This window comes from Hyperoodon ampullatus (assembly GCF_949752795.1).
Source record: "Hyperoodon ampullatus genome assembly, chromosome: 4".
Taxonomy (NCBI): Eukaryota; Metazoa; Chordata; class Mammalia; order Artiodactyla; family Ziphiidae; genus Hyperoodon; species Hyperoodon ampullatus.
In genome coordinates this window covers 38,341,557-38,367,662 of record NC_136917.1, presented here as the reverse complement: position 1 = coordinate 38,367,662, position 26,106 = coordinate 38,341,557, and the positions used below count along the sequence as shown (strand labels likewise).

The 26,106-nt window shown below is 49.4% G+C and overlaps 2 protein-coding genes across 4 annotated transcripts in view; both read right to left on the bottom strand.

The window, feature by feature from the left end:
* EPS15L1 (epidermal growth factor receptor pathway substrate 15 like 1) overlaps positions 1-19,081 on the bottom strand; it is a gene marked incomplete at its 5' end in the record, with an annotated part of 99,612 nt that extends 80,531 nt beyond the window's left edge. For all 3 annotated transcript variants that reach the window (XM_079703768.1, XM_079703769.1, XM_079703770.1), the window contains one exon: positions 19,049-19,081. In XM_079703768.1, the coding sequence (XP_079559894.1) occupies positions 19,049-19,081 (33 nt within the window). The remainder of the gene's footprint in view (positions 1-19,048) is intronic.
* Positions 19,082-24,482: 5,401 nt separating this feature from the next.
* CALR3 (calreticulin 3) overlaps positions 24,483-26,106 on the bottom strand; it is a gene marked incomplete at both ends in the record, with an annotated part of 31,390 nt that continues 29,766 nt past the window's right edge. Inside the window, one exon of the mRNA XM_079702593.1 lies at positions 24,483-24,626. Within this exon, the coding sequence (XP_079558719.1) occupies positions 24,483-24,626 (144 nt within the window). The remainder of the gene's footprint in view (positions 24,627-26,106) is intronic.

The window sequence follows — 26,106 nt, the reverse complement described above, 5'->3', positions numbered from 1 at the left end:
GGTACAGGCAGCCGCTCTGCTGGGACAGAGCCCCCTGAGAGCTGAGAGTGGGCACCAGAGCTGCCCACCTCTGCCTAACCCCAAAGTGAGCCCAGGGGCAAAGGGAGAAAGGCGACAGGCCAGGGCACAAGGTCATCAGTGTAAGAGGCTGCAGACAGCTCTGAGATGGCTTCAAGAACGGACGGAGCCGGCCCAGCAGGCTGTTCTCCTCCACCAGCCCGCTGTGCTAAGATGCCATCTTTGACTCTGAATTATTCATTGAAGTTCAATATAACTTTCAATTTGATCTTTCAGTTGGTCTCCTAAAATACTAAGAAAAGTTCCTGTGGCTTCTTCACTCTAACCTCCACCCCAAAGGCAACCTACAAATGGGGAGACGGGGAGGGCAGCACATCAGGGAACAAGTTCACATCCTTCTGCTGGGAGGCCTTTAAACTCCACAGTTCATGCAGGTGTGCGCAATTTTTTTTTTTTTTTTTTTTTTTTTGCAGTATGTGGGCCTCGCGCTGTTGTGGCCTCTCCCGTTGCGGAGCACAGGCTCCAGACGCGCAGGCTCAGTGGCCATGGCTCACGGGCCCAGCCGCTCCGTGGCATGTGGGACCTTCCCGGACCGGGGCACGAACCCGTGTCCCCTGCATCGGCAGGCGGACTCTCAACCACTGCGCCACCAGGGAAGCCCTGTGCACAATTATAATGCTGGAGAAAACCAGCTTGAGATGAGGAACACATCAGTACTACTTTGGAGGGAAAACCCTGAGGACTGGGGTTCTGGCCACACCTAACCCTCTCAGGATTGAGTCCATCCAGCTCTCTGATTCCTGCTTTCATCCATGGGCAGGAGCTCTTATGCAAAACAAAGCAATGATCGCTGGCCTTGCTTGTTTCAAAATGACATTTGTAAAGCAAATTAATTTTCATTTTAAAACTTTTAGAAAAGTATAATTCCTTGTTCTGACAAATAGTGGATCACATTTACTGAGCCTCACTATTTTCTATCCTGTACCTCACTTAATTGTCCCAAACAATGCTATGGGCAGGTACTACTGTTTGTCCCAATTTATGGGTAAGGAGACTGAGGTTACCTTGCTCAGGGTCACACAGGCAAGGAGTGACGGAGCCAGAGGAGACCCAGGCCATGTGGCACTAACCTACTCTGCACCCTGCAAAAACAGCCCAGGCATGACAGAGCCAGACACAGGGCCACTGCACAGCCTCCCGTGCATGCTCACCTAAGAAAAGGCAAAACACGTGATTATGTCATGGTACATTTTATTCAACAGACATGGTCAAAGTGCAAGACTTGACTTAAGCATATGAACTGACTTGAAAACCAGCGCAGCCTGCCATTTCCTCAGGAAAACTGAGACCCCATAATGGCTGTGTTTTTCAAAGCTGTTGCCAAGTTTTGCAGGAAGTTAGGCACATAACACCAAAAGACATCCCTGTCTGAGTTCCTCCTTGGAGAGCAAGATGCTGACGCAAAAACAAGGCTAGAGAAGTGCTCACTTGATAATCCTTGCATTTCGCCTTCCACTTAGAGATAGTTCCCCTCACTATTTGCACAACCATTACCTTGGTGGTGTGCACGGCCCTCCAGGCAGGCCGGACCACATTCTGCAGGTGAGGAAACCGGGACCTAACTCAGTAGCACTCAAAGAGCATCAGAAAACACTGGAGCATCCTAAACCTCCTTGAAACTGACAGCTCACTCCAACTGCCAGATGAGAAGTTTCTAAGCCAGAGCTAAGGTGAACACTGCCGAGAGAACTGAGACATGAGAAAGAGCTTTCATAAATCCTGAAGAGACATCCCAATTTAAAAATGAGCAAAGATAAGAAAAAGGTGATTCTGAAAGAAGAGATGAAGCAAAGTTAGGGGAGATGTTCAATTCAGGTACTGCAAAATAGAGTGAAACGCCAGTTGTTTGCTATCAGGTTGGCAAAGTCAAAGAGAGGTGCCATGCAGGGTCGGCAAAGGTGGAAACACATCTTGGGCCCTGCCAGTGGGAAAATAAACTGAGTGGAATGGCCTTCTGGAGGCCAATGCAACAACGTGTGATAAATGTGTATGCCCCTGATATGCAGGCTTAACGTGATTCTTTGTTGATACAGATAAGATTACTCTAAAATTTATACAGAAAGGCAAAGGAGCTAAAACAATGTTGAAAAAGAATAAAGTGGGAGGAATCAGTCTACTCAATTCCAAGGCTTGCTATAAAACTACAGTAATTACGACAGTGTGGCACTGATGGAGGGAAAGACACGTAGAACCATGGAACAGAACAGTGAGCCCAGGAACAAACCCACACAGATGTGCCCAGTTGACTTCTGACAAAGGGGCAAAAGCCACTCAGGAGGAAAGAGGCCTGTTTCACAAATGGTGCTGGAGCAACTAGCCATCCAGAGAAAGAGAATGGGCCTGGAGACCTAAGTCTCACACTTTTTACAAAATTAACTCCAAGTGGATCATGGACGTAAATGTAAAACTATAAAACTTTTAGGGAAAAACAGAGGAGAAAATATTCAGGATCAGGGGCTGGGCAAAGAGTTCAGACTTGCCACCAAAAGCCTGATTCATAAGAAAAAAAATTGATAAACTGGACCTCATCAAAATTTTAAATGTTTGATCTACGAAAGACCCTGATAAGAGGATGCAGAGACAAGCTACAGATTAGAAGGAAATACAGCTGACCCTTGAACGACGTGGGAGTTAGGGGTGCCTGCCCTCCACACAGTCAAAAATCCGAGTGTAACTTACAGTCAGCCCTCCATATACAGTTCCTCTGTACCTGCAGTTCCACATCTATGGAGTCAACCAACCTCAGATCAAGTAGTACTGTAGTACACATTTACTGAAAAAAATAAAATAAAATAAATTTTTTTAAATAAAGAAAAAATTCAGGGGCTTCCCTGGTGGCGCAGTGGTTGAGAGTCCACCTGCTGATGCAGGGGACACAGGTTCATGCCCCGGTCCCGGAGGATCCCACATGCCGCGGAGCGGCTGGGCCCGTGAGCCATGGCCGCTGAGCCTGTGCGTCCGGAGCCTGTGCTCCGCAACGGGAGAGGCCACGGCAGTGAGAGGCCCGCGTAACACACTCACACACACACACAAAAATTCACATATAAGTGGACCTGCGCAGTTCAAACCTGTGTTGTTCAAATGTCAACTGTATTTGCCAATCACATATCCAACAAAGGACTAGTATCTGCAATACATAAAGAACTCTCAAAACTCAACAACAAAAAAGGAAACAATCCAATGAGAATATGAGCATAAGACATGAAGGAACAATTCACCAAAGAGGATATACAGATGGCAAATAAGCACATGAAAAGATGGCCAGCATATCGTTAGCTAGGAAATGTAAATTAAAAACCACTGTGACAGGGAACTATTCAATATACTGTAATAACCGATAATGGAAAAGAACCTGAAAAGTTACACATATAACTGAATCATTTTGCTGTACACCTGAAACACATTATAAATCAACTATACTTCAATTAAAAAAAAATTGTCTTGAAAAACCACAGGGAGAGGCCACCACACACCTACTGGAATGGCTAAAACGAGAAATAGTGACACCGGGACTTCCCTTGTGGCACAGTGGTTAAGAATCCGCTTGCTAATGCAGGAGACACGGGTTCAAGCCGTGGTCCAGGAAGATTCCACATGCCGCGGAGCAACTAAGCCCGTGCACCACAACTTACTGAGCCTGCGCTCTAGAGCCCATGAGCCACAACTACTGAGCCCACGTGTCACAACTCCTGAAGCCTGCATGCCTAGAGCCTGGGCTCCACAGCAAGAGAAGCCACCACAGTAAGAAGCCCATGCACCGCAACGAAGGGTAGCTCCCGCTCGCGGCAATTGGAGAAAGCCTGTGCACAGCAACAAAGACCCAACGCGGCCAAAAATAAGAATAAATAAATAAATAAATTTATTTTTAAAAAAAAGAATTGGTGACACTGGTAAGCATGCAGAGAAACTGGATCACTCATACGGAGCTTGTGGGAATGTAAAAAGGTACAACTGCTCTGGAAAACAGCTTGGCAGCTATTAAAAAAAAAAAAACTAAACTAAACATGCAACTATCACAGGACCCAGCAACTGTCCTGGGCATTCATCCAAAGAAATGAAGACTTAAGTTCACAGAACATCCTGTACTCAAATGTTTAGTGCAGCTTTATTCATAATCGCCCAAAACTGAAGCACGCCAGATCTCCTTCAATGGGTAACTGCTTCAATGAACCGTGGTCCCACAGCACCATGGAATACTACTGGGCTATGAAAAGGAATCAACTACGGATATACACAGCAACCCAGGAGAATCTCCAGAGGATTATACTGAGTGAAAAAGGCCAATCTCCAAAGGTTACCTACTGTATGATTCCACTGTACATTATTAAAATGCTGAAATTATAGAAATGAACAGATTAGTGGTTGCCAAGGATTCAGAAAGGAATGAGGTGGGAGGGAAGTAGGTGTGGCTGTAAAAGGGCAACTAGAGAGATCCCTGTGGGGATGGAACTGTTCTGCATCTGACTCTAGCAATGTCAATGTTTTGGTTAGGATGGTGTCCTACAGATTTACAAAATATTACCACTGGAGAAAACCAGATAAAGAATACACAGGATCTCTCTGCATCAGGTTTTTTTTTTTTTTTTTTTTTTTTTTTTGCGGTACACAGGCCTCTCACTGTTGTGGCCTCTCCCGTTGCGGAGCACAGGCTCCGGACGCGCAGGCTCAGCAGCCATGGCTCACAGGCCCAGCCGCTCCACAGCATGTGGGATCTTCCCAGACCGGGGCACGAACCTGTGTCCCCTGCATCGGCAGATTCTCAACCACTGCGCCACCAGGGAAGCCCCATCATTGTTTTTTAACAATTGTATGTGAATCTACAATTACCTCAAAATTTTAAAAATTAAAAAAAAAAGAGAGACTCAGGAGATCTCACAACCAAACGCAAGGTGATATTTTTAGATAATCAGGGTAATTTGAATATGGACTGGGTATCAGATTATTATTAATTAAGTTGTGGTATGGCACTGTGGTAATGTAAAAGAAAACAGTCTCAGCTACTAGACGTGCATATGAAAAACACTTGGGTAAAGACATTTGCAAAACGTTGGCATCTGTTGTGAACGGGTGGTGAGTACATGGGAGTTCATTAAGCTCTTTCCTCTACTTTTAGTGTGCTTAAAATTTTACATAATTAAAGACCAACATTTGATGTGTTTCTGCCCTGGCAAGGATTTTAATGGTACAAGCTGCTTCAGGTTTAAGTGTGATAAATGAAAAGTAGCTTTATCACTGGCAGGATCATGCTTTTGTCAAATAATAAAAACCAGAATTTCTTTAACAAATAATTTCTTTTTATTATTTGACAAAACCAGAATTTGCTTTTGTCAAGTAATAAAAACCAGACTTTCTTTAGGCCTTCCCGATACTCCAGGGTCTCCTCCTGGGATTCTGTAATGACCAGATATGCAGGAAGGCAGAAGGGCAAGAGGGTTAGATCAGTTTGCCCTTCTTCAGGGCGGGACTGCAGGTGATAGTAAAGGACTGGAAATAGTCAAGAACTAGTTAAGCCAACAATGAACTGCTGTGTCTCCTTGGGACAGAATACCACAGAGCGGTAAACATGGCACAGGCAGAACGTTTACGATGTTTGCTCAAGTGAAAAGGGAGGGGCCCAAATCAGCACGCAGTTATGACCTGGCTGGTAAGCACACAGTGATCACATCCACTTGGATCTAAACCTGGCAGGACGGACACCACATGTGACAGTGATTCCGACCTGTGAACTGGTTGCCTCTCCCGGCTTTCTGAGTTCTCCAGTGATCCACGTTAGCACACATTGCTTTTTGTAAATAGGACAGAAAAGGGAAAAGGAGACGCGAAACGAGAAGAGGGATCGTAAGGATGATACACGATTCTCCCCAGGGACCCAAATGACCGCCATGACGAAGGCCAGCTGAAGACGTGTGCCTGCCATCTGGCACAGAATGCGGGGCCTCCCTCCGACCCACGCAGAACTCAGGGCCTGCAGTGGGGACATGACACGGGGGAGTTCTCCTACAAGGAGAACCAAGGAGCAAGAGAACTACATCTGAAAGTTTAGACACACAATGAGGCATCAATGTGAACAAGCCAGGCAGGGGGAGTTTAGGGTGAGATGCCATCTGGAAGAACACAGAATCAAGGTGTGAAAGCTTCCATGCTCCGGGAGTCCAGCACTCTCAATCCCATCTACGGGAAACAGAAGTGAGGAAGGAACAAAAGTCACTGGAGGTAGCCTTCCTGCTCCAACACACTGCCCTGCACAGGATGCAGGACCAGGCAGGAATGGCAGACACAATGAGATGACAGGTCTGCACACCCCTTGCTGAGAGGTCAGAAGTCATCCTGTCCTCCTGAAGGCGACCTGAGCAGACGCGCTTGTGAGAAGGTGAACTGAGTATGCACTCAGCTACTCGGATCGGGTGACAGGAGGGAGGGGAGGAAGCTAGGGAGCGACTGCCATCCTCCTCCAGGAGAATGAGGCCCAAAGAACACAGCCATGCACGATGCGGAAACACTCAGAGAAGAGGGGGCTGTTCCCCCTTGAACATATCTCTCAGAGATGTCCCTATGGGACATCTGTGGAAATCTCTTTTCCATTTCAGCAGTATCTATGGAGTGCCTGCCTGGTCCCAGGCACTGGCCTCCATGGGGGTGCAACAGCGAATAAGGGGACCATGCCCCCGCCCCAGCCTCTCGGAACTCCTGGTCTGGAGGAGAATGTCATTAGACATGACAACACACACAGCGGGGTGTAAGTGTTATGAGGAAAAGACAGGATGGAGGGCGACTGTAGCCCACAGACACACACCTGCGAGGGCAGGGAGACGGCGGCTACACTGCTGAGCCTGCCCGAGGGGACACGAGACAACCAACAGGCTGAGGAGCGCCCACACGGATGCGCTGGGGGAAGACAGGCCCACAACGGAGACAGAAGGAGGTGCCGTTGGCAAGAAAACACCAAGGGAGTGGGGTCCTGTGGGGACCAGAGGACGGGCACAGAGAGAGGGGTACAGGGTTGAGTACGGCCACGCAGAGGAGCAGGTGGATGGCACTGGAAAGGGACCTTGCCCAGGCAGCATGGGTGGGGCAGGGAGCAGATTCCAGTCAAACACTGCAGCTTAAGATCAACGTGGCCCTGGGGACTTCCCTGATGGTCCAGTGGTTAAGACTGCGCTTCCACTGCATGGGGCATGGGTTTGATCCCTGGTCGGGGAACTAAGATCTCGCATGCCTCGTGGAGTGCCCCCCCCAAAAAAAATTTTTTTAATTAAAAAATATATAAATAAAAAGATCAACATAGCCCTGGCCTCCCCACGGCCCTCCCTGGACACCACTCCTCCAGGCATCGCAGAGAACACCCCCCGCCCCATCATTTCCATTCTATCTTCCCTTCCTCCATTCGATGGACCAGGCCCTGAAGAGGCCCTGGGGAGACTCATAGGGGCGACAACTTAGCAGTAAGTGCCCCCTACACAGCAGGGCACCTACAGCCCTCCTTGAAAGCACCCGTTTCTCACAGTGCTCCTAACTTTCCCCAAGTGTGCCCCGAACCTTCCCAAAATTCCTTTTCTACATCGGCCACCCCAGGGTTCCAACATCCCTGCCATCTTCTGAGCCTTGGCCCAACATTACACGAGGACCCAGGGATCCCCAGGACAGATCGAGTCAGCAGCTCTCTGTGCCTCCTCCCTGCTCCCCTCTGTAGGTGGCAGGATCAGCCTCCCACTGCCCACTGCTCTTCCTCAGAGCCTAGGAGCCCTCTAGGCACCAGGCACCAAGCCAAGCTCCCGGATTCCACTGTGAGCAGAAAGGCAGTCCCCGCCACCGCAGAGCAGAGCATCACATCACGGTCTGGTCAGGGAACAAACACACGAAGGCACTGGCAAGGGCAGCACAGGAATGGAGCTTTGTCCTGCCGGGCAGGCAGGGAGGGATTAGGTAGACAGAGCAGCGAGGGTGGCCTTCCAACCCCCTCCTCACTGCACACACCTCTGCCCAGGCCCCAGCCTCTCAGCTGGAACCTCACCTTCACCAGCTTCCCCCTCCATCCCATTTGGCACGACGAGGTCACGCCCCTGCTCGAAAAGACCTCTGTGGTTGCTGAGGGAGTGTGAAGCTCCACCTGGCCTGCTTTCGATGCACCCCAAAGCCACCTCCTGGCCCTGCCAGGTTAACTTCCCCCAAACTCACCCCTACACACACACACACTCACTTGCTCACAGACACACACACAGCTGTCAAGCCCAGCCTTCCTTCCTGGTCTGGCAGATGCTCTACTGAACACACTGTGCACCTTTCACCCTTGTCTGGGCACAAATTATCCTGGGGGCAGGGGGGATCTGCCTGCTGAAAGCCAGTTACCTTCCAGCCCCAGCACCAAACCCCCTGCTGTAAGACGTTGCCCAAATTCCCAACTGAAATGAGTCCCTCTCTCCCACACTCCTAATTTTTGTTAAGGCTACGGTTATGACCGGGCCCCCTCCCTACTTTTCACTACTTGGGCGGTGGAGGTTTCACATTTATTCAACCCCACCCACAACGCTGGGCCCATACCTTCAGGAAAAGTTTGTTCATGGGACAGGTGAGATTTAAATGAAACCTCGGGAGGGAGTGGGTAAGATGGGTGGAGAGTGGTCAGTTCTCAGGCAGACAAAGCTCCACCCCTCGGACTTCCCTGGTGGCACAGTGGTTAAGAATCTGCCTGCCAATGCAGGGGACACGAGTCCCAGCCCTGGTCCGGGAAGATCTCACATGCCGCGGAGCAATTAAGCCTGTGCACCACAACTACTGAGCCTGCGCTCTAGAGCCCACTAGCCACAGCTACTGAGCCTGCGCTCTAGAGCCCACAAGCCACAACTACTGAAGCCTGTGCTCCTAGAGCCCATGCTCTGCAACAAGAGAAGCCACCGCAATGAGAAGCCTGCGCACCGCAATGAAGAGTAGCCCCCCGCTCGCTGCAACTAGAGAAAGCCCACGCACAGCAATAAAGACCCAACGCAGCCAAAAATTAAAAATAAATAAATAAATAAATTTATTAAAAAAAAAAAAACTCCACCCCTCAGAGGCAGAGTGAAAAGCTACAAAGCCTCTCAGGGCCTCAGTTTCCTCATCTGTAAAATGGAGATAGTACAGTGACTGCCCTGACCATCCCTGTAAGTATCAAATGAGAATATGTAGGTAACTAAATGTCCATCAACAGATGAATGGATAAAGAAGATGTAGCACATATATACAATGGAATATTACTCAGCCATAAAAAGGAATGAAATTTGAGTTATTTGTAGTGAGGTGGATGGACGTAAAGTCTGTCATGCAGAGTGAAGTAAGTCAGAAAGAGAAAAACAAATACTGTATGCTAACACATATATACGGAATCTAGAAAAATGGTACTAATGAACCTAGTGGCAGGGCAGGAATAAAGATGCAGACGCTGAGAACAGACTTGAGGACACAGGGAGGAAGGGGAGGCTGGGATGCAGTGAGAGAGTAGCATTGACATACATACACTACCAAATGTAAAATGGACGGCCAGTGGGAAGCTGCTGCATAGCACGGGGAGATCAGCTCGGTGCTTTGTGACCACCTAGAGGGGTGGGATAGGGAGGGTGGGAGGGAGCCTCAAAAGGGAGGGGATATGGGGATACGTGTGTGCATACGGCTTATTCACTTTGTTGTACTGGCAGAAACTAATACAACATTGTGAAGCAATTATACTCCAGTATAAAAAAAACATACACTCAAAAAAAAAAAAAAAAAAGAATACGTAGGTAAAGCACACTCTACAAAGGGAAGCAGTTGTTATAACTATTTTTATGGTGGTTGTTATTATTGTTACTGAGACAGAAGAACAGGTTTTATCTACAAAGAATTGTCATCCTTACAGCTGGTCGTGACAAATGATCTTTTTACCAAACAATAAAATATTTCACCAAATGCTGGACACTCTATAGTACATATCGTACTTGTTTTCTCACTCAACTAGTTGGCTGAGCTGTTCCCAAAACCAGGACAGAACAGTCTTTACCAGTTCTCTTAGTCTCAGTGGTTGTTTTTTTTAAACATATAGTTTCACATATAGTAGGTTAAGTACATACCTATAAAAACCCACTTACAGGGTGGTGAATTAAAGAATATTTTCCAGCGGCAAAAAGGCAACAAAAAATTTTTTTAAAGTCAAATGCCAATAACTAAAAACTTGGCCTGAAGGAAAATGCTGATTCCATGGCCTGATGTGGGAGCACCACAGTGACCCACAGGATTGCCCGACCCACTAGGCATCATGGGTATCAGCTCATCCCTTTGGGAACCCTCTTCTCCATAGAGGTAGTGTTCAAAATGTTCAAAATGGATGTAGGGGTGCACTGAGGGCACAGAAGCCGCCCCTAATCTTCATCAAAGAAAACACCCAAAGGGAGAAACATCTGTGATCACACATACCAAAGTCTATAGGGTTCTGGGACCGCCAATAGTGCCGTTTCTCGGGTGTGGGGGAATTTAGAGGGCTAATCCATCCCCAAAACTTCAGAGTCCTTGTTAAGCAGTCTCCTAAAGAGGGCCCCACTGTCAAGTTTTTTTCTTGTTTAATCTTTCCTCTTTAAAAACAGCCTGAAAGAAGATAGTTTTCTTTCTCCACTGGAAATGTAAAGTTGAAAAGCCCATCCTGTGTGGATTAAGAAAAGCCAATCTTCTATGGATCAACAGGGACGCTTGTTACTGTCACGAGTAAATCAGAGAACCCCTTCCCACACCCTCTCACAGCAGAAGTGAAGAGGCATCGGAAACCCTGGGGAGGGGTGGGGGCCTGGCCATCAGGATGCTGGCCCAGGGCTGAGGGGGGTGCCCTGACTTTCGTCACCAGTAGAGTACGTACATGCCTGTTTCTTCACCCAAGACATAAAATACAAAATGTTCCAACCAATCGACTACCAACAAGAGCAGCTAGAGAGAGACTGCGCTCCTGGCTGCTATTCAGAGCATGCAGCAATCAGTCAACAGGTGACGATCACCTGCCTGCTTCAGATGCTGGGGCACAGCAGGGATAGAGCTGCTCCTGCCCTCCCAGGAGCCCACAACGTGGCATCCACGGGAGTTTTAGATCTGTGGGCCAACCCACAGACACCCCACCTCCCCAGGAGGTCTGACACCAGGCATTTTACCTCTCTCCCTTTTCAGTTTCCTTGTTCAGAAATAAGCACAAGAATGATGACAACGACACCTCCCTGACAGGGAGGTGAATGGGCACAAAGTGGGTATCCAACCACACTCCCTTACTTCCATGCAAGACCTGTGCCCCAAATCTCTCTGCAACACCACTCTGGGACACCCCGGGTTACCAGAGTCTGGGAACGGGGGCTTTGATTGGGCAGAGCGGATAGGAGGGGCAAACTATAAAGACGGGAGTGGAGGGCGAGCAGCCAGACTGAAAGGCTGCACAGCTCTGCTTCCTCCGGTCCTACTGGAACAGAGGAGGGAAAAGAAAAAGGGAGATGCGGGTCTCCTCTTCCTCCTCTCCCATGTCCAGCCCAGTGGAGGCAATTCATTCCACTTCTGCGGGCTGCCACCGGACCTCCACGAAGATGTCTGCCACAGGATGTCCGCCACACGGTGTTCGGATTATCCGTGCCTGGGAGCCCGGCTCCAGTTCAGCCATCTGAAGGGCAGGTGTTCAGTTTTATTTATCTTGGGTCTGAGCCAGCACAAAGTAGGTGCTCAGTAAATGTAACATTGTGGGGGGTCCCCAGGAGATGGGCTGTGCCTCAGTGTGGGGTCTGGCCCAGCCTGGAGGGCCTGCAGTAAAGGTGATGAAGGTCTGGTCTCAACTAACACAGCCACCACCTGGTGCCACCCACCTGGCTCCCACAAAGGCTTGTCTTGTCCTGCTGGCTGCCCACACCACACCTGCTTCTTCCTCCTGCTTCCTGCCCCCACTCAGAGGATCCCTGTCCAGGTAGCCAATCCACATATTCCTTTGATCATCAGCCGTTCTGCTCTTCCAGAAACCTCAGGCCAGGTAGCTCTGTACCACTTCAGGACTGTAGCACAGCAAATGTCTCTGAGCTAATACCCAGCTCTAGGCATTCCCTGTATAAGCAGTCAGACAATCTAAACGTGTCACTTCACTCCTCAAGAACTGCCAGAGCTCCTAACTGCCTCTCATAAAGTGGACCTGCCCTACCCGTCAGCCTTTAGTTCAACAGATGACTCCTAGCACCTAGGGTACAAGGTCAAATTAAAACCTGCACAGCCCCTGCCTTTGTTGACACGGTCTAGGCAGTGGGGGAGAAAGACCATCAATCAAATACTCCCACCAATAGAAAATTACAAACTGGTATGTGGAAAAGTACAGGGTACCCCCAACGGCAGCAACAGAAAAGCTGGGCCAGGCTGTCAGGGAAGTGATGTGCCAGCTGAGATATGAAGAGGAGTAGGGATTAACCGGAGATGAAGTGGGGGAAAGAACAATCCAGAGAGGCCATGAATACCATGTGCAAAGACCCTGAGGCAAGAGAGAATATGCAAGCAACTGAAAGAAGGGCCTAGGGGCTGCAGGGCAGAGCAACAGGTCTGGGAGGTGCAGGATACAGGGGCGCCGTGTGCTGGGTGGGGCAGAGGCCTGATCCAGTCCATAGACAGTGACGGCCAGGCACCACCTTCCCCTGCTTTTCAGCCAGTATGTACAAAAGGAGGAGAACCGACTCTCTATCAGGCAGTCCAGAACACAGTCAGTAAATCGATTCTGCTATCAAGAACTGCAACAATCCCACTCAGCAGGCAGAGCCGGGCTGCAATCTGAGGAGACGGCTGTTTGCGGTCATCTGTAACCTCTACTTCCCCCTCCATCAGCCTGTAGCAGTAAGACTGCTGTGGCAGGCAAAACACTCCACGCAGGAGCAGCCTTTGGGCCACAGAGCCGGCAGATCTCCTTTCCTCCCCCATGTCTGCGTCAGCCACTCTCTGGACAAGCAGACACCCTGTCAGGCCCTTTTGTCTCAGGCCAATTTGTAGGCCAGGCACAGACTCCTGTGTCCCATTTTACCATGCCACCTCCTTCCCTTCAACCCTAAGTCACCCTAGTTAAAAGAGGGACATGTACCCCAAAGTCCCATCCCCGGCCTCACATTCGGCCCTTTGAGCTGGAGTTCCAGTTTCTTGGCTTTCGCTCATTCTGCTCTGCCTCTGTCAGAAATGCCATGCCTCCCTCCCCTCCCAGGATCTCCACGGCCCAGTCCAAATGCCCCTTCTCCTCCAGGCAGCTGTCTCCAAACACCCAAGTGCGAGCAAGTCACCCGGCCCTCCTCCAGCTCGGACCTGAGCCTCCCCAGCCTGAGCAGAGTGCCTCTCCCTGGGGGCCGGGCATGGCCCACTCTTTCCTCCATCAGCCTCTGGAAGCACCGAGTACCCACTGCAGCAGGGAAGCCTGCTGAGCCCTCATAAAGACAACGACCAGGTCCTTCCATCTCCCCCTCCACCTTCAAAAACAATAAAACAAAAATGTAAACAAGTGATCTTCTCTCCACCAGACTCCATAGAACCTAATGATGAAGCAGCAGGACCACTGTTTAAAAACAAATGAGACCTCACACTACCATAACGTTTGGCAACTTAAAAAAAAAAAAAAAAAAAAAATTCCAAGACAGGAAACTGCAGTGCAACGCAGAGCCCAGGATGGGGGTCAGAAGAGCCGTGTCAGCATCAGCTTGCTGGATGCCACCTTTGGCAAGTGACATAAGGTCTCTGGGCCTCAGTTTACCCCTTTATATAAAGCGAGGATGACTGACCAGGGTGACTGGGAGGATAATCTGAGCCATTCAAATGCCTTTCCTACTCAGTCCTTGGAGCCTGTGTGGACTCCAGGCCTTCTCAGGCCTCCGTATCTGACTGTGCCCTCCTCAGCTTTACACTTCTCACAGCGCAGATGGCATCACTATACTGTGTACATGTTTGTTCATTTCTGTACGTCTGCGCCCTCTCCTTAGAACCTCAACTCCCTGGGGCAGGATGGTCTTCAGGTTTGCTGGTACATCCTGCTGCCCAGAAAGCACCAGCCAAGAGAAGATGCCCAGTAAATGCTTGAACAAACAGCGTGCTACACAAATGAAGGCACTTTGCGCACATGTCTATCACCCTGAGGGATTCTGACACTCCACTGTTGTGAGACAGATAAAACAGGTATAGAGTATTATTCCCAATTTGCAGATGGGGAAACTGAGGTGCAGAAAGTACTGCATAACTGAGGTCACTGAAAGATTATCTGGGAACCCTAACATTGAAAAACAGGCACCCTGAAGGGGACTCAAATGATAATGGGGCTCCGAGAGCACCGTCCCAAGGAAGACTATCGAGTAGCTTTCCGAGTGAGTGCTGGCTGCTCAGTTCAGGTCAAAGTGGACAGCACCCCTGGAGTGGGGCTGATGAGGTGCCTCTCACCACCGGTGGCTGGGGCTGTCGGCACAGCCTGAGGCATCAGAGAGTGGACACTCTATCCAATACATCTGATCAAAGACAGTCACTTGCTTCCCCGATCAACTGATCAGGATTAAGAACCAGGCAGGGGAAAGTTGTTTTAAAGCTCAAAGTTGGGGCAGAAGAGGCAAAACTTACATGTTCGTGCTTTACCGGGAGCCACGTAGTCAACAAAAACCAGGTTGAGGCAGGTCAGTAAGAAAGAGACAGCCAGGGAACTCTGGATCTTACAGGGTGAGCCAAATTTCCTCTAAAACCTGGCCCTCACAACACTGTAAAGCAACTATACTCCAATAAAAATCAATTAAAAAAAAAATCTGGCTCTCTACCACACCCCCCCCCCAATTTATACTACATTAACATTCTAGTAAGACACAGAAACTAGCAATTATTTTGGAGGAAAAAACAAGGGACAAAAGGACAAACAAGTGTCCCAAGCACTGAGTCTTCATTCCAGACACATTTGCCTGGTGCTGCTGTGGGCCAGCAGGCTGCCTAGAAGAGCGGAAAGAGCAGGGCTCTGCAGGCAGACAGATGTGGGTTCAACCCCAGCTCTGCACCCACCAGCTATGGGACTTCAGCAAGTTACTTAATTTCTCTGCGTCTCAGTTTCCCGTTTGAAAAATGGGAATAAAACACTCTTAAAACAGCGGTACCCGTTAAAAAGAAGCATATGACTAAGTGGGGAGGAAGGAGGAAGAAACTCCTTGGGCACCGGGCAGACTCTCATCGCCACTGAGTCTGACGCTCTCCTCCCATTACCATTGTTCCCTGGGTCTGGTGGCCACGCAAGGGACCCACAGAAGGTACAGGAGGGAGAACTCCCGTTCAGATGGGGCTGAAGGAAGACACCACCAAAGAGGCCTCTGGGGCAGGCAGGATGCAGCAGGAGGTCCCAGCATGAGGTTCTAGCCATTGGGGGGTGGGGAGGGGTGGGAGGCGGTGTTAGAGTGCTCTGCAGCAGAGGCAGGAATAAACAGAAAGAAAGGATGCAAGCAGGAGAGGCTGAAATTTGGGAGAAGAGAGACAGTAAAGGCTGCGGGCAGGCTACAGTGACGGACAAGTGCCGCAGGGCTCGAGGAGGGCCAGTCCCAAGGACAGGCCACTGGGGTTAAGGACCACCGTGTGCTCTTGTAGGTTACTGGGGCAAGGTTGCCAGTAACCTACAGGAGCACAAGGGGGTACAAAGGGGGTAAGGGACACAGGTGCATTTCCAGGGTGGGCCGCAATTAAAGAGGAGAGGTGAAGTGGGGAGCTGGGAGAAACATAAATCAATGAGACATTGATGGAGGAAAAAATCACTTCTAGAGGGAGAACTACCTACTCTTCAAATTGACAAGATTTATATTCAGGGTCAGAGGAGACTACATGGGGAGAGGACATCACAGATATGGCAGAGTAGGGAGCAGACCAGGAAAGATGCTGATGGGAAAAACGCAGACAGGGCTGGAGGCAGAGGAAAAACACCCCACCCTCCATAATCCCACTGGCTACCCGCTTCACTCACCCTCAGCTGGCCATCCACGTTCCAAGGGTGCCCTACACCTCAATCCAACCAGACCACGGCCTCCTGCTCCAGGGGGCTCCCCTAGTGACCCCAACCAGAAATTATCCTGGAATTATAGCATGCTTCCCCTGTAATAACTGTGAACTCGTGTTAGACTGAACTGAACTTGTGTTAGCCTCAGCTAGACTGGAAGCACCTGATAGGTCTGCGCCTCACACCTGGGTTGACAGGAACATGTGGCGCAGTGCTTCACTTAACAGGTGTAAATGTTGACATAATTACCCAAGGAAGAAAGCCTGGTCATGCCATCATTCAACAAAGGAAAAGGAAAAAGCACACCAGTCAATGACCTGAACTTGTCAGAGACCAGGGGATTCAGGCTGTCGAGCTCCTCATTTGAATATGCTCCCACCCACAAGGGCCCAGACCCCAGGCCACATGGAGGGAAGAAAAGCCACCTGTGAAGGGTGCTGGGTGGTGCAACTCACTGGTCCCTGCTTCATGGGTTTACCTGACACCCCCTGGGTGCTGAGCACAGAGTCAGGAGCACTGAGCAAGAGATCTATGTCTGGTCTAATGGGGACACAGACAGCAAAGAGACCCACAGACATCTGTGGACCATGACTGGTGCTGACGGGTGGTGTGGCGGAGGCACAGTGCTAGGGGAGGGGGACTTACAACAGGTAACCAGCAAAGGCCTCTGGGGAGAATGACATTTGAGCTGCTACCTGAAAGGAGCCAGGCACTGGCACCACCAAGGTAAGAAATAGGGATGAGCGCTTCAGGAAGGAGGAACAGCCTGTGGGACATCATAAGGACAGACAGAGCTTAAACTACGAGCAGAACAGAAAAGCCACAAATATGGCTACAGTGTGGGTGCCAGGGTGAGAAAGAAGCAGGGGAGGCTGGCAGGCACCTGACCGGCAGGGATTCCTGGGGAGGGATTGGGATTTTATTCTAAAAGGTGCTAAGCAGATGAATCACATGACCTGATTCAGGTTTTCACACCTTACTGCACAGCAGCAAACCACTGCCTTCCTCTAAAGCTAGTCCTTCATCAGTAACGTAAGAAGTAAGAATCCCCTCTCTTCGTTGTGTGGATAAGCACTTAATAAACTCTAAAGCACTCAATTAACCTTAGCTATTGTCATCAAAGTTCAAATTAAGGGCTTCCCTGGTGGCGCAGTGGTTAAGAATCCGCCTGCTAATGCAGGAGACACGGGTTCGAGCCCTGGTCCGGGAATATCCCACATGCCGCGGAGCAACTAAGCCCTTGCGCCACAACTACTGAGCCTGAGCTCTAGAGCTCGCGTGTCACAGCTACTGAAGCCCGCGCGCCTAGAGCCTGTACTCCACAACGAGAAGCCCCCACAATGAGAAGCCCGCGCACCGCAACGAAGAGTAGCCCCCGCTCGCGACAACTAGAGAAAGCCCACGCGCAGCAACGAAGACCAAACGCAGCCAAAAAAATAAAATAAATAAAACATTAAAAAAAAAAGTTCATATTAAGGCAGGTGCCGAAACTGGATAGGAAGTTTTAAAAACCAGGGGCGCTTCCTCACTAAATGAGCCTAAGCCTGTTTCACACACACACACACCCCACCATACCCTAAAAGGTAGCAACTGGCTATCAATAATAATACCCAACATCTGTAGGGCACTTAATAGTTTACAGAGCACTTTCATATCTGTTAATTAATAACCACTGGTCTCTAATGCTTTTAATTTAGTGACAGTGTTACAAATTGGCCAGTTCTGGCAATATTTAGCAAGTATGCACTGTCTCTCTCCTTGGATCAGCTAACCAGTCATGTCAACCTGCCTAACAGCTCTCCTGGGGTTTGGCATTCTCACAGCTGTAATCTCTATTTCCAAATGTCCAAATCTGCCAGAGAATTAAATAATGGTTATAATTACAGGATCAGTGAGTGTGTCCGGTGTGCCAAGCACTGTTCTAAGTGCTTTACATGCTTAATCTTCACCTAAGCCCAATACTTTTTTTATATTCCCATTTTCCAAATGAGGTGGCTGAGGCATAGACAGGCTAAGAGCTTCGTCCAAGGACAGTCAGAGAAGTAAGCCTTGGAGCCAAGATCTGAACACAAGATGATGTGACCCTGTGTCCTCACTCTCAATCCCAATGCTGTGCTAGATAATTCTGGCAAAGTGCGTATAATACGGTGCTTGGTACAACACAGATATTCAGCAAATAAAAGCAGCTGTTACTAGCAGGACACAGGTAGTTTCTAGTTCCCACGAGAGTGTCACCTCCAGGAGAGCAGCGATCCTGTTGGTCTGGGTGACTGCTGCGCTCCTAGCACCTGGCCCGACGCACATTTGACGGATGGATAAATGAATGAACGTCCTTCTCAGAAGGCAGGGTTGCCTGCGCATGGCTCTTTTTTGCACGTCTGTGTCGCGCCACTGATACTGCCACTTAGTAAGAGCATCTGGCTGATCTGAGGGCACCGCAAGGCGCCCGGAGACTTGCGACCCCTCTCCCTTTCACGGCGCAGGGGTGGCGGAAGCAGCTCCCAGTGGAAGAAGAGAAGAGTCCGGGATCGCACTGCTGGCAGGTCCTGGCTCCGGCGGGGCTCTGCCCTCCACCGCGGCGGGGACACTGCCGCCCCGGCGTTGGGACCCGGCAGGAGACAAAGACCCGCGAGGCTGCCGCACCCGCAGAACTGCTTGCTCCCCTGGCCCACCTCCCCGGGAGGCAACCCAATGCTACCGTGCATCACCCGTCCTGGAAGCTGCGGAGAACGCCGGGCCCCGGGTGGAGCAGACACGCGCTGCGGCTCCGCCTGCAGCGCTCTGGTGCGGGAGGCCGAGGGCCGGACCGGCCTGTCACCTTCAGGACCACACGCCCGCCCTCCGCCGGGGCCCCTCAGCGTGAGCCGCCGCCGCCCAGCTGGGCCTCCTCGCGCTTAGGCCTCCCCGCAGCGTCCGCCTTGCGCCCGCACGGGTGGCGGCGCAGCCCCCACCCTCCCCCCCGCCCGCCTGGCCAGCCCGTACCTGCTGGGAGAGGGGAATGAGCGGGGCCGCCATCTTCCCGCGGACTCGGGCTCCGAGCGCCGGGGGGAACAGGGCGGGGCCGCGCGTGCGCACTGGTGCGAGGGGCGGTGCGCGCGCAGCCCGGCCCGGGAGAGGGAGGGGCCGAAGCAGGGCCGCGCAAGCTCAGCGGAGCCTGAAGGGGAGGGGGTTGAGGGCGGGGCCGCGCGCGCCTAGCCTCAGCCGGAGGGGGTGGGAACCGGGACCTTTGCAGAGTGCCTCAGGCGCTCCTTCACCACCTCCTTCCCAATTCCTCGGCTCGTCTGCCAAGGTTCCTTACCCCTCCGGGTCCTAGCCGATGATGGGCCCTCTTCTAGGGATGCTGTTCCCATTGCCGTGCGCCTGGCAAAAGCACTATGAAGAGGCCGTCGCCCACCTGGCAGAGGGTCGGGACCCTCACCCTGCCCAACAAGACGCCCTGTTCCTAGGATAGCTGTGTGTGTGTGTGGCCACTTTCTTGCTGTGTGATCTTGGCAAGTCATTTAAGTAGCCTCTCTGCGCCCCCAATCCCCTCTTCTGAAAAGAGGGAATGGTAATATGTGTTTGCTATTATTGTTCCACCTCTATGCCTCACTCTGTGCCCTGTACAGAGCAGGCACCTGGTGTTTGCTGGAGGACCATTATGGAGGCGCATTTATTTGTTTAGACATGTTTTGCCTTCTTTTTACTATAGACACCCACTCATCTGTGGCCGGTTTCCACTAAAAGGATGAGGAAGGAAGATCCTGCTGAGTAGCTGACCACAGCGGCACAAGGTTTCTTCAGCACGGATCAGCTTCCCCTTACTAGGTCTCCTGTGATAGTGGCACTTCTCAGGCAGACAAGCTGGAAGGCTGTGCGATCTTGGGGTAGTGAGGGCACAGCTTCCTGTCCACCTCCTCCCCTCTGGAGTCTCACAGCTGCTTGCTCCAGTGTCTTCAGCAACTTGACATACCTCGTGCCCTTCAAATGAGCACAGTGTGCTTTGTAATTCATTCAACAACCATTCACCATCAAATGCTCATTGAGTACAGGTGCTCCATTTGTGGGCCAAGCAGACACACACTCTACACAAAAAGGTCTCACCCTGGAGCTACCCAGACTTGTTAAGTAGACTAGGTTTCCAGATTCTGGTTTACAGATCTGGGTGGGGCCAGAGATTTTTGCATTTCTAACAAATCCCCAGGAGGTGCTGAGGTTGCTGATCCCCAGGCCCCCCATTGTGAGAACCACAGGTCTAGAGGAAGGAAACAGACATGAAAAAATCACATGAGGAGGGACTTCCCTGGTGGCGCAGTAGTTAAGTAATCCTCCTGCCAATGCAGGGGACATGAGTTCAAGTCCTGGTCCGGGAAAGATCCCACATGCCGTGGAGCAACTAAGCCATGTGCCACAACTACTGAGCCTGCGTGCCACAACTACTGAAGCCCATGTGCCTAGAGCCCATGCTCCGCAACAAGAGAAGCCACTGCAGTGAGAAGCTAGCGCACCGCAACGAAGAGTAGCCCCCACTCACCACAACTAGAGAAAGCCTACACGCAGCAACGAAGACCCAACGCAGCCAAAAAGATAATTGATTTTTAAAAATCACATGAGGGAATAGATAACCAGTGATAAGTGCTACAGAGTAGTCCAATGGTGTGACACTTGAAGGTTGAGCCTGACTGCAGCGACGGTGGGGCCTCGAAACCATCACAAGCAGAGGAAGCTGAGTAGCGAAGAGGCACTTTGAGACTGAGGCTCTGGAACTCAGATAGCAAGACAGAGGGTCTTGAAATGAGGCTGGATTACATATGGTCTGATTGGAGAGCCCTGTGTGAAGAGCAATAAAATAAGACCACATGTGATCCAGCCTCATCTTGAGACCACCTTGCTCTCCGAGCTCCAAGCTTTCAGCCTTATGATGCTCCTTCGCTCCTCAGTTCCCTGTGCAAAGAGAAATGAGAGGCCACCAGAGGGTGTTTTTTTTAAGATTATTTATTTATTTATTTATTTTTTGCCACACTGTGTGGCATGCAGGATCTTAGTCCCCCAACCAGGGATTGATCACAGAGCCCCTGCATAGGGAGAGCAGAGTCTTAACCATGGGTCCACCAGGGAAGTCCCTCACCAGAAGGTTTTGAACATGAACAGCTGCTCTAGAACAGCAGCTCTGGATAAGGTAGGCAAAGTGGATGGAGAGGGAGGGGATGGATGGAAGCAAGTGGGACAGCTGGAAAGATGCAGTGGTGGTCCTGGGGGGGGTGATGGAGGCTTTTAGCTGCCTTGGGTGCTTTATTGGTCCATGTTCCATAAGGAAAAGAGAAGTCATCCTAGATATTTCAAACAGAGGACAATTTGTAACAGGAGACTGAGTGCAAAAGCATTGGAAAAACAGAGGAGAAATGCAAGGTTACCTAAGATTAGTAACAGTAGGAAGCTGCTAGCCTCTTTAGGACTAAAAGTCAAAAAGGAAAGGGTGTTACCCCAAACCCACAACTACTGGGCCCTGAGCAGGAACCCAGATACCGGTCCTCACTGGCCACCACTGTTTCTGCCATTGTTGCTAAAGTCACCACTATTGTCCCCACTGCCTATGGTGCCGGCAGGAACCTGGAAAAAATGGCTTCTCCTCTTCACCCGTCTTCTGATGTCCTTCTCACAGAACGTGGTGGGGCACTAATGGGCAAGGTTGTCTGGGAAAATTGTGCAGGCTTCAAGCCTCGCTGTCGAGAGTCTACAGGGGCAACAAAAACCACAGAGACTATCGTGTGTTGACTGGAACCAGAGGCTCAATGGTGAGAGTCTCACCTGGCCAGTAGCAGAGTGGCCTGGAACTCCCTCTACTACTGTGCCCGCCACCCTGAGCAGTAATCAGCCGTCCTGGGGCCTCTCTCACGAGTCTAAAGCTGCACCATCCAACACAGTGGCCTCTCACCACATATCGCAATGTAAGTTTAAATTTAAATCAATTACAATTCTGTAAGGGAGGATCTGTTCCATGCCCCTTTCCAAGCTTCTGGTAGCCTCCAGTGTTTCTTGCCTTAAAGATGGTGTCACCCTGGATCTTTACATGGTCTTCCCTCTGTACATGTCTGTCTCTGTGTCCAAATTTCCCACTTATAAGGATACCAGTCATATCGGATTAGGACCCACCTTAATGATCTCATTATCACTTGATTACGTCTGTAAAGACTTTGTTTCTCATTTTGAAATGTATAGAAATATCACATCACTACGTTGTGGAACAGGAACTAACATAGTGTTGTAGATCAATTATACTTCAAAAAGAAACAAACTCATAGAAAAAGAGATCAGATTTGTCGTTACCAGAGGCAGGAGGTAGGAGTGGGGGGGAACTGGATGAAGGCAGTCAAAAGGTATAAATTTCCAGTTATAAGATAAATAAGTACTAGGGATATAATGTACAACATGATAAATATAATTAAGACTGCTGTATGTTATAATGAAAATTGTTGGGAGTAAATACTAAGAGTTCTCAGTACAAGGAAAACATATATTCTTTCTATGTCTTTAATTTTGTATCTATATGAGATGATGGATGTTCACTAAACTTATTGTGGTCATCAGTTCATGATGTATGTAAGTCAAATCATTATGCTGTACACCTTAAACTTATATAGTGCTGTACGTCAATTATATATCAATAAAACTGGAAGAAAAAATAATAAATGTTACAATAAAATAAGACTAAAAATTCGTTCCTCCATAGAAGGCACAACACCAAGAGTGAACCCTAATGCACAGTACAGACTCTGGGTGATAATGATGTGTCCGTGTGACACATCAATCAGTTGTGACAAACATACCACCATGGTGTGGGATGTCATTGGTAAGGGAGGGTGTGAGGGTGTGAGGACAGACAGTATATGGGAACTCTCTCTACTTTCTGCTCAGTTTTACTGGGAATCTAAAACTGCTCTAGAAAATGAAGTTTATTAATTAAAAATAAAATTCATTCCTCAGTCCCACCAGCCACATTTCAAGGCCTCACATGTGGCCAGTGGATACTGTATTGCCAGCGCAAATGAGGAAAGTTCTCCAGGACAGCGCTGCTGCGGAAGATGAGTTCTGCAGGGTCTGAGCTGGTCTGACCCGTTTTGTACAATTGTTTCCAGCATTTTCTCTTGAGGTCTAGCACTGCTTCTTCCCTCATTAACTTCTCCCCTTGTTCAGAGATTTAAAAGGTGGACAGTGTTTGAATCCCACCCCTGCACTTCCAGGGAGTGAGTCTTTAGCTTCTGAGACTGATAACCCCCGATAAACTGGGAAGACCAATGTGACTGTCAGCTGAAAAAGTTGAAGGACCTTGAAAAAGTTCAAGGTCGAAGGTCTGCCAACTTCAACGAAAGCCGGAACAAAATTTGCCAGACCTTCACTTCCTGGCCAGACTTTTCACACTGATCATCTATCAATACGTTCTATATAATTTCCGATTTTATTTGGCTTATTCGTAACATGTGTCCTAAATTTGATTATTTCCAACACAAATTTCTGCGTGAAAACAGAGCTCTTCAAAACAGAAGGCTGCTATGTGTGGCTTTTTTTTTTTTTTAAGCAAGTCATTTGATTTAAGGAAAAATATTTAGCTGCGAAGTAATCACTATTTTCACTTGAGAGAATGAATTTCATTCCTCTGTCTTACAGAGAACTAACGGCCATAGAAGTGGGTCACAGAGTGGGGGAAGAAGCTCCTTTATGGAATGTTAAACATCTGTGCACAAGGCCTGGGTTCTCCAGAATAACCAGCGTGCAAATGAGGCACGCAAAACCTTTCCGCGTCAACGATGCTGCATAAAGATTCCATACTGGAAAAGTTTCACATAAGCTATTAGTAATTTACAACCTAAAGAAATAAAGTATCATTTCTCCTTTTTCAAGGTAAGTTTTACCACCTTTTATTTATAAAACATTTTGGGGATTAAGAAAAGAGCATTGTGTTTTTGGCCAGACTCTCACTGGCGTCGGGCTTCCTCCAGCACTGCGGTTTGTCCAAAGGAAAACGTCCCTGGGTACCTGGGGTCGGGGAGGAGGGGGCGGAAAGTGCTCGGGGAAAACCAGACCAATCCCACCGAGAAGCGTGGGAACATTTTTCAAAGAAAATTAGACAAATGACCATGTATGTAGACATTTGAGCTTTTAAATGTTGATTAAAGTAGAAACAAGAGCTTCCCTGGTGGCGCAGTGGTTGAGAGTCCTCCTGCCGATGCAGGGGACACAGGTTCGTGCCCAGGTCCGGGAAGATCCCACATGCCACGCGCGGAGCGGCTGGGCCCGTGAGCCATGGCCGCTGAGCTTGCACGTCCAGAGCCTATGCTCTGCAACGGGAGAGGCCACAACAGTGAGAGGCCCACGTACCGCAAAAAAAAAAAAGTAGAAACAAGGTTTTACCAGTCATCTTTATTTGGGGTGGGGATGATTAAAGTTCGTTCCTCCTGTGGAATCCTTTGAAGATATTTTCTCTCCCACCAAACCTGCCCATCATCTGCTCGTCCTCATCTTCCTCTCGGGCCTTCTTCACTTCTTCCTTGGCCTGTATGGCATCCATCTCCCTTTCTGGGCCCTGGAGAAAGAAACAAAGACCCCGGCGGCTGGGGATTATACTTCCTGTGGGCTGATTGGGTGTCAGCATGCAGCCTGCCCCTGCCTTCTGGAAGCCTCCACACCAGCTGGGGGTCGGCTGAAAAAGAACCCCCCAGTAATCAGGTCCCAATTCCTGGAACCTGTAAATGTAACCTCATACATATGGGGAAAGGGTCTTTGCAGATGTGATTAAATTAAGCATGTTGAGATGAGGAAATTCTACTGGATTATCAGGTGGACACTAAATTCTATCATAATGTTCTCATAAGAGAGGGGCAGAGGGAGATTTGACCCAAACAGAGACAGAAGAGGAGAAGGACACGTGAAGATGGGAGCAAAGATTAGAAGGGTGTGGCCACAAACCAAGGAGCACCAGGACCCATCAGAAGCTGCAAGGGGCGAAATAAGGGTTCTCCCCTAGAGCCTTTGGAGAGAGCAAGGCCCTGCTGATGCCTTGATTTCAGCCTATTGATACTGATTTTGGAATACTGGCCTCCAGAATTGGAGAGAATACATTTGTGATGTTTTAAGCCAGCAAGTTTGTGGTGATTTGTTATGGCAGCCCCAGGAAATGAATACACCCCCCTTCTCCTATTCCCAGAGCACCTGGGCCAGTCCTTCAACCAGCTGACCAGTGAATGAGTCATGAGAAGAGGCCTCAGAGCCTGAATGAGCAATTCCAGACATATGTGATTAAAAGTAGGGTTAGATGAGTGAAGACACGTCAAGAAATTTCCCATAGTCATTCCTGAAAAAAGAGTTTAGGAAGGCTTTGCTGCAGAAATCAGATTCAAGAAGAAATGGCTCGGGACATCCCTGGTGGTCCAGTGGGTAAGACTCTGTGCTTCCAGTTCAGGGGGCCCGGGGTTCAATCCCTGGTCGGGGAATTAGATCCCGCATGCATGCCGCAACTAAGAAGCCCACCTGCCACAACTAAGACACGGTGCAGCCAAAATAAATAAATAAATATTTTTTAAAAAAGGGAAACAGAAGAAAGGGCTCATGAGAAAATCACTTAGTGATAACCACCTTTCATCAGTGGAGGGGAAATTTCCCCCTGAAATGCCTGAAATGTTCAAATTTTAAACACCCGCTTTGCAGTTGGTCCCAGTGTGACGGACATGACATGGAAGATGCCTTATCAGTGAAAATAAGGGAATGAGGAGATTTCGATTAAAAGCAGGAAGATGTTTTGTGTATCACCCTTAATTTAAACTCACCGGCATGCAATTTAACAACCCAAAGTTTCTGGCTAAAACAGTGTGGAGGGTCCTCCAAGACCTTTCTCTCTAAGTCATGGCACTCCCAGAAGACACTGACCACTCTCTCCTTATGGGTGAGTGGCGCCACCATTTAGTTATTGGCGCTCAACAACACGAGAAACAAAATGTTTATGCCCATTAAAAGCATACATTTTAGTGTCAATACTCTGGCTCCAAAGAGTTATAGATGAATTTGTA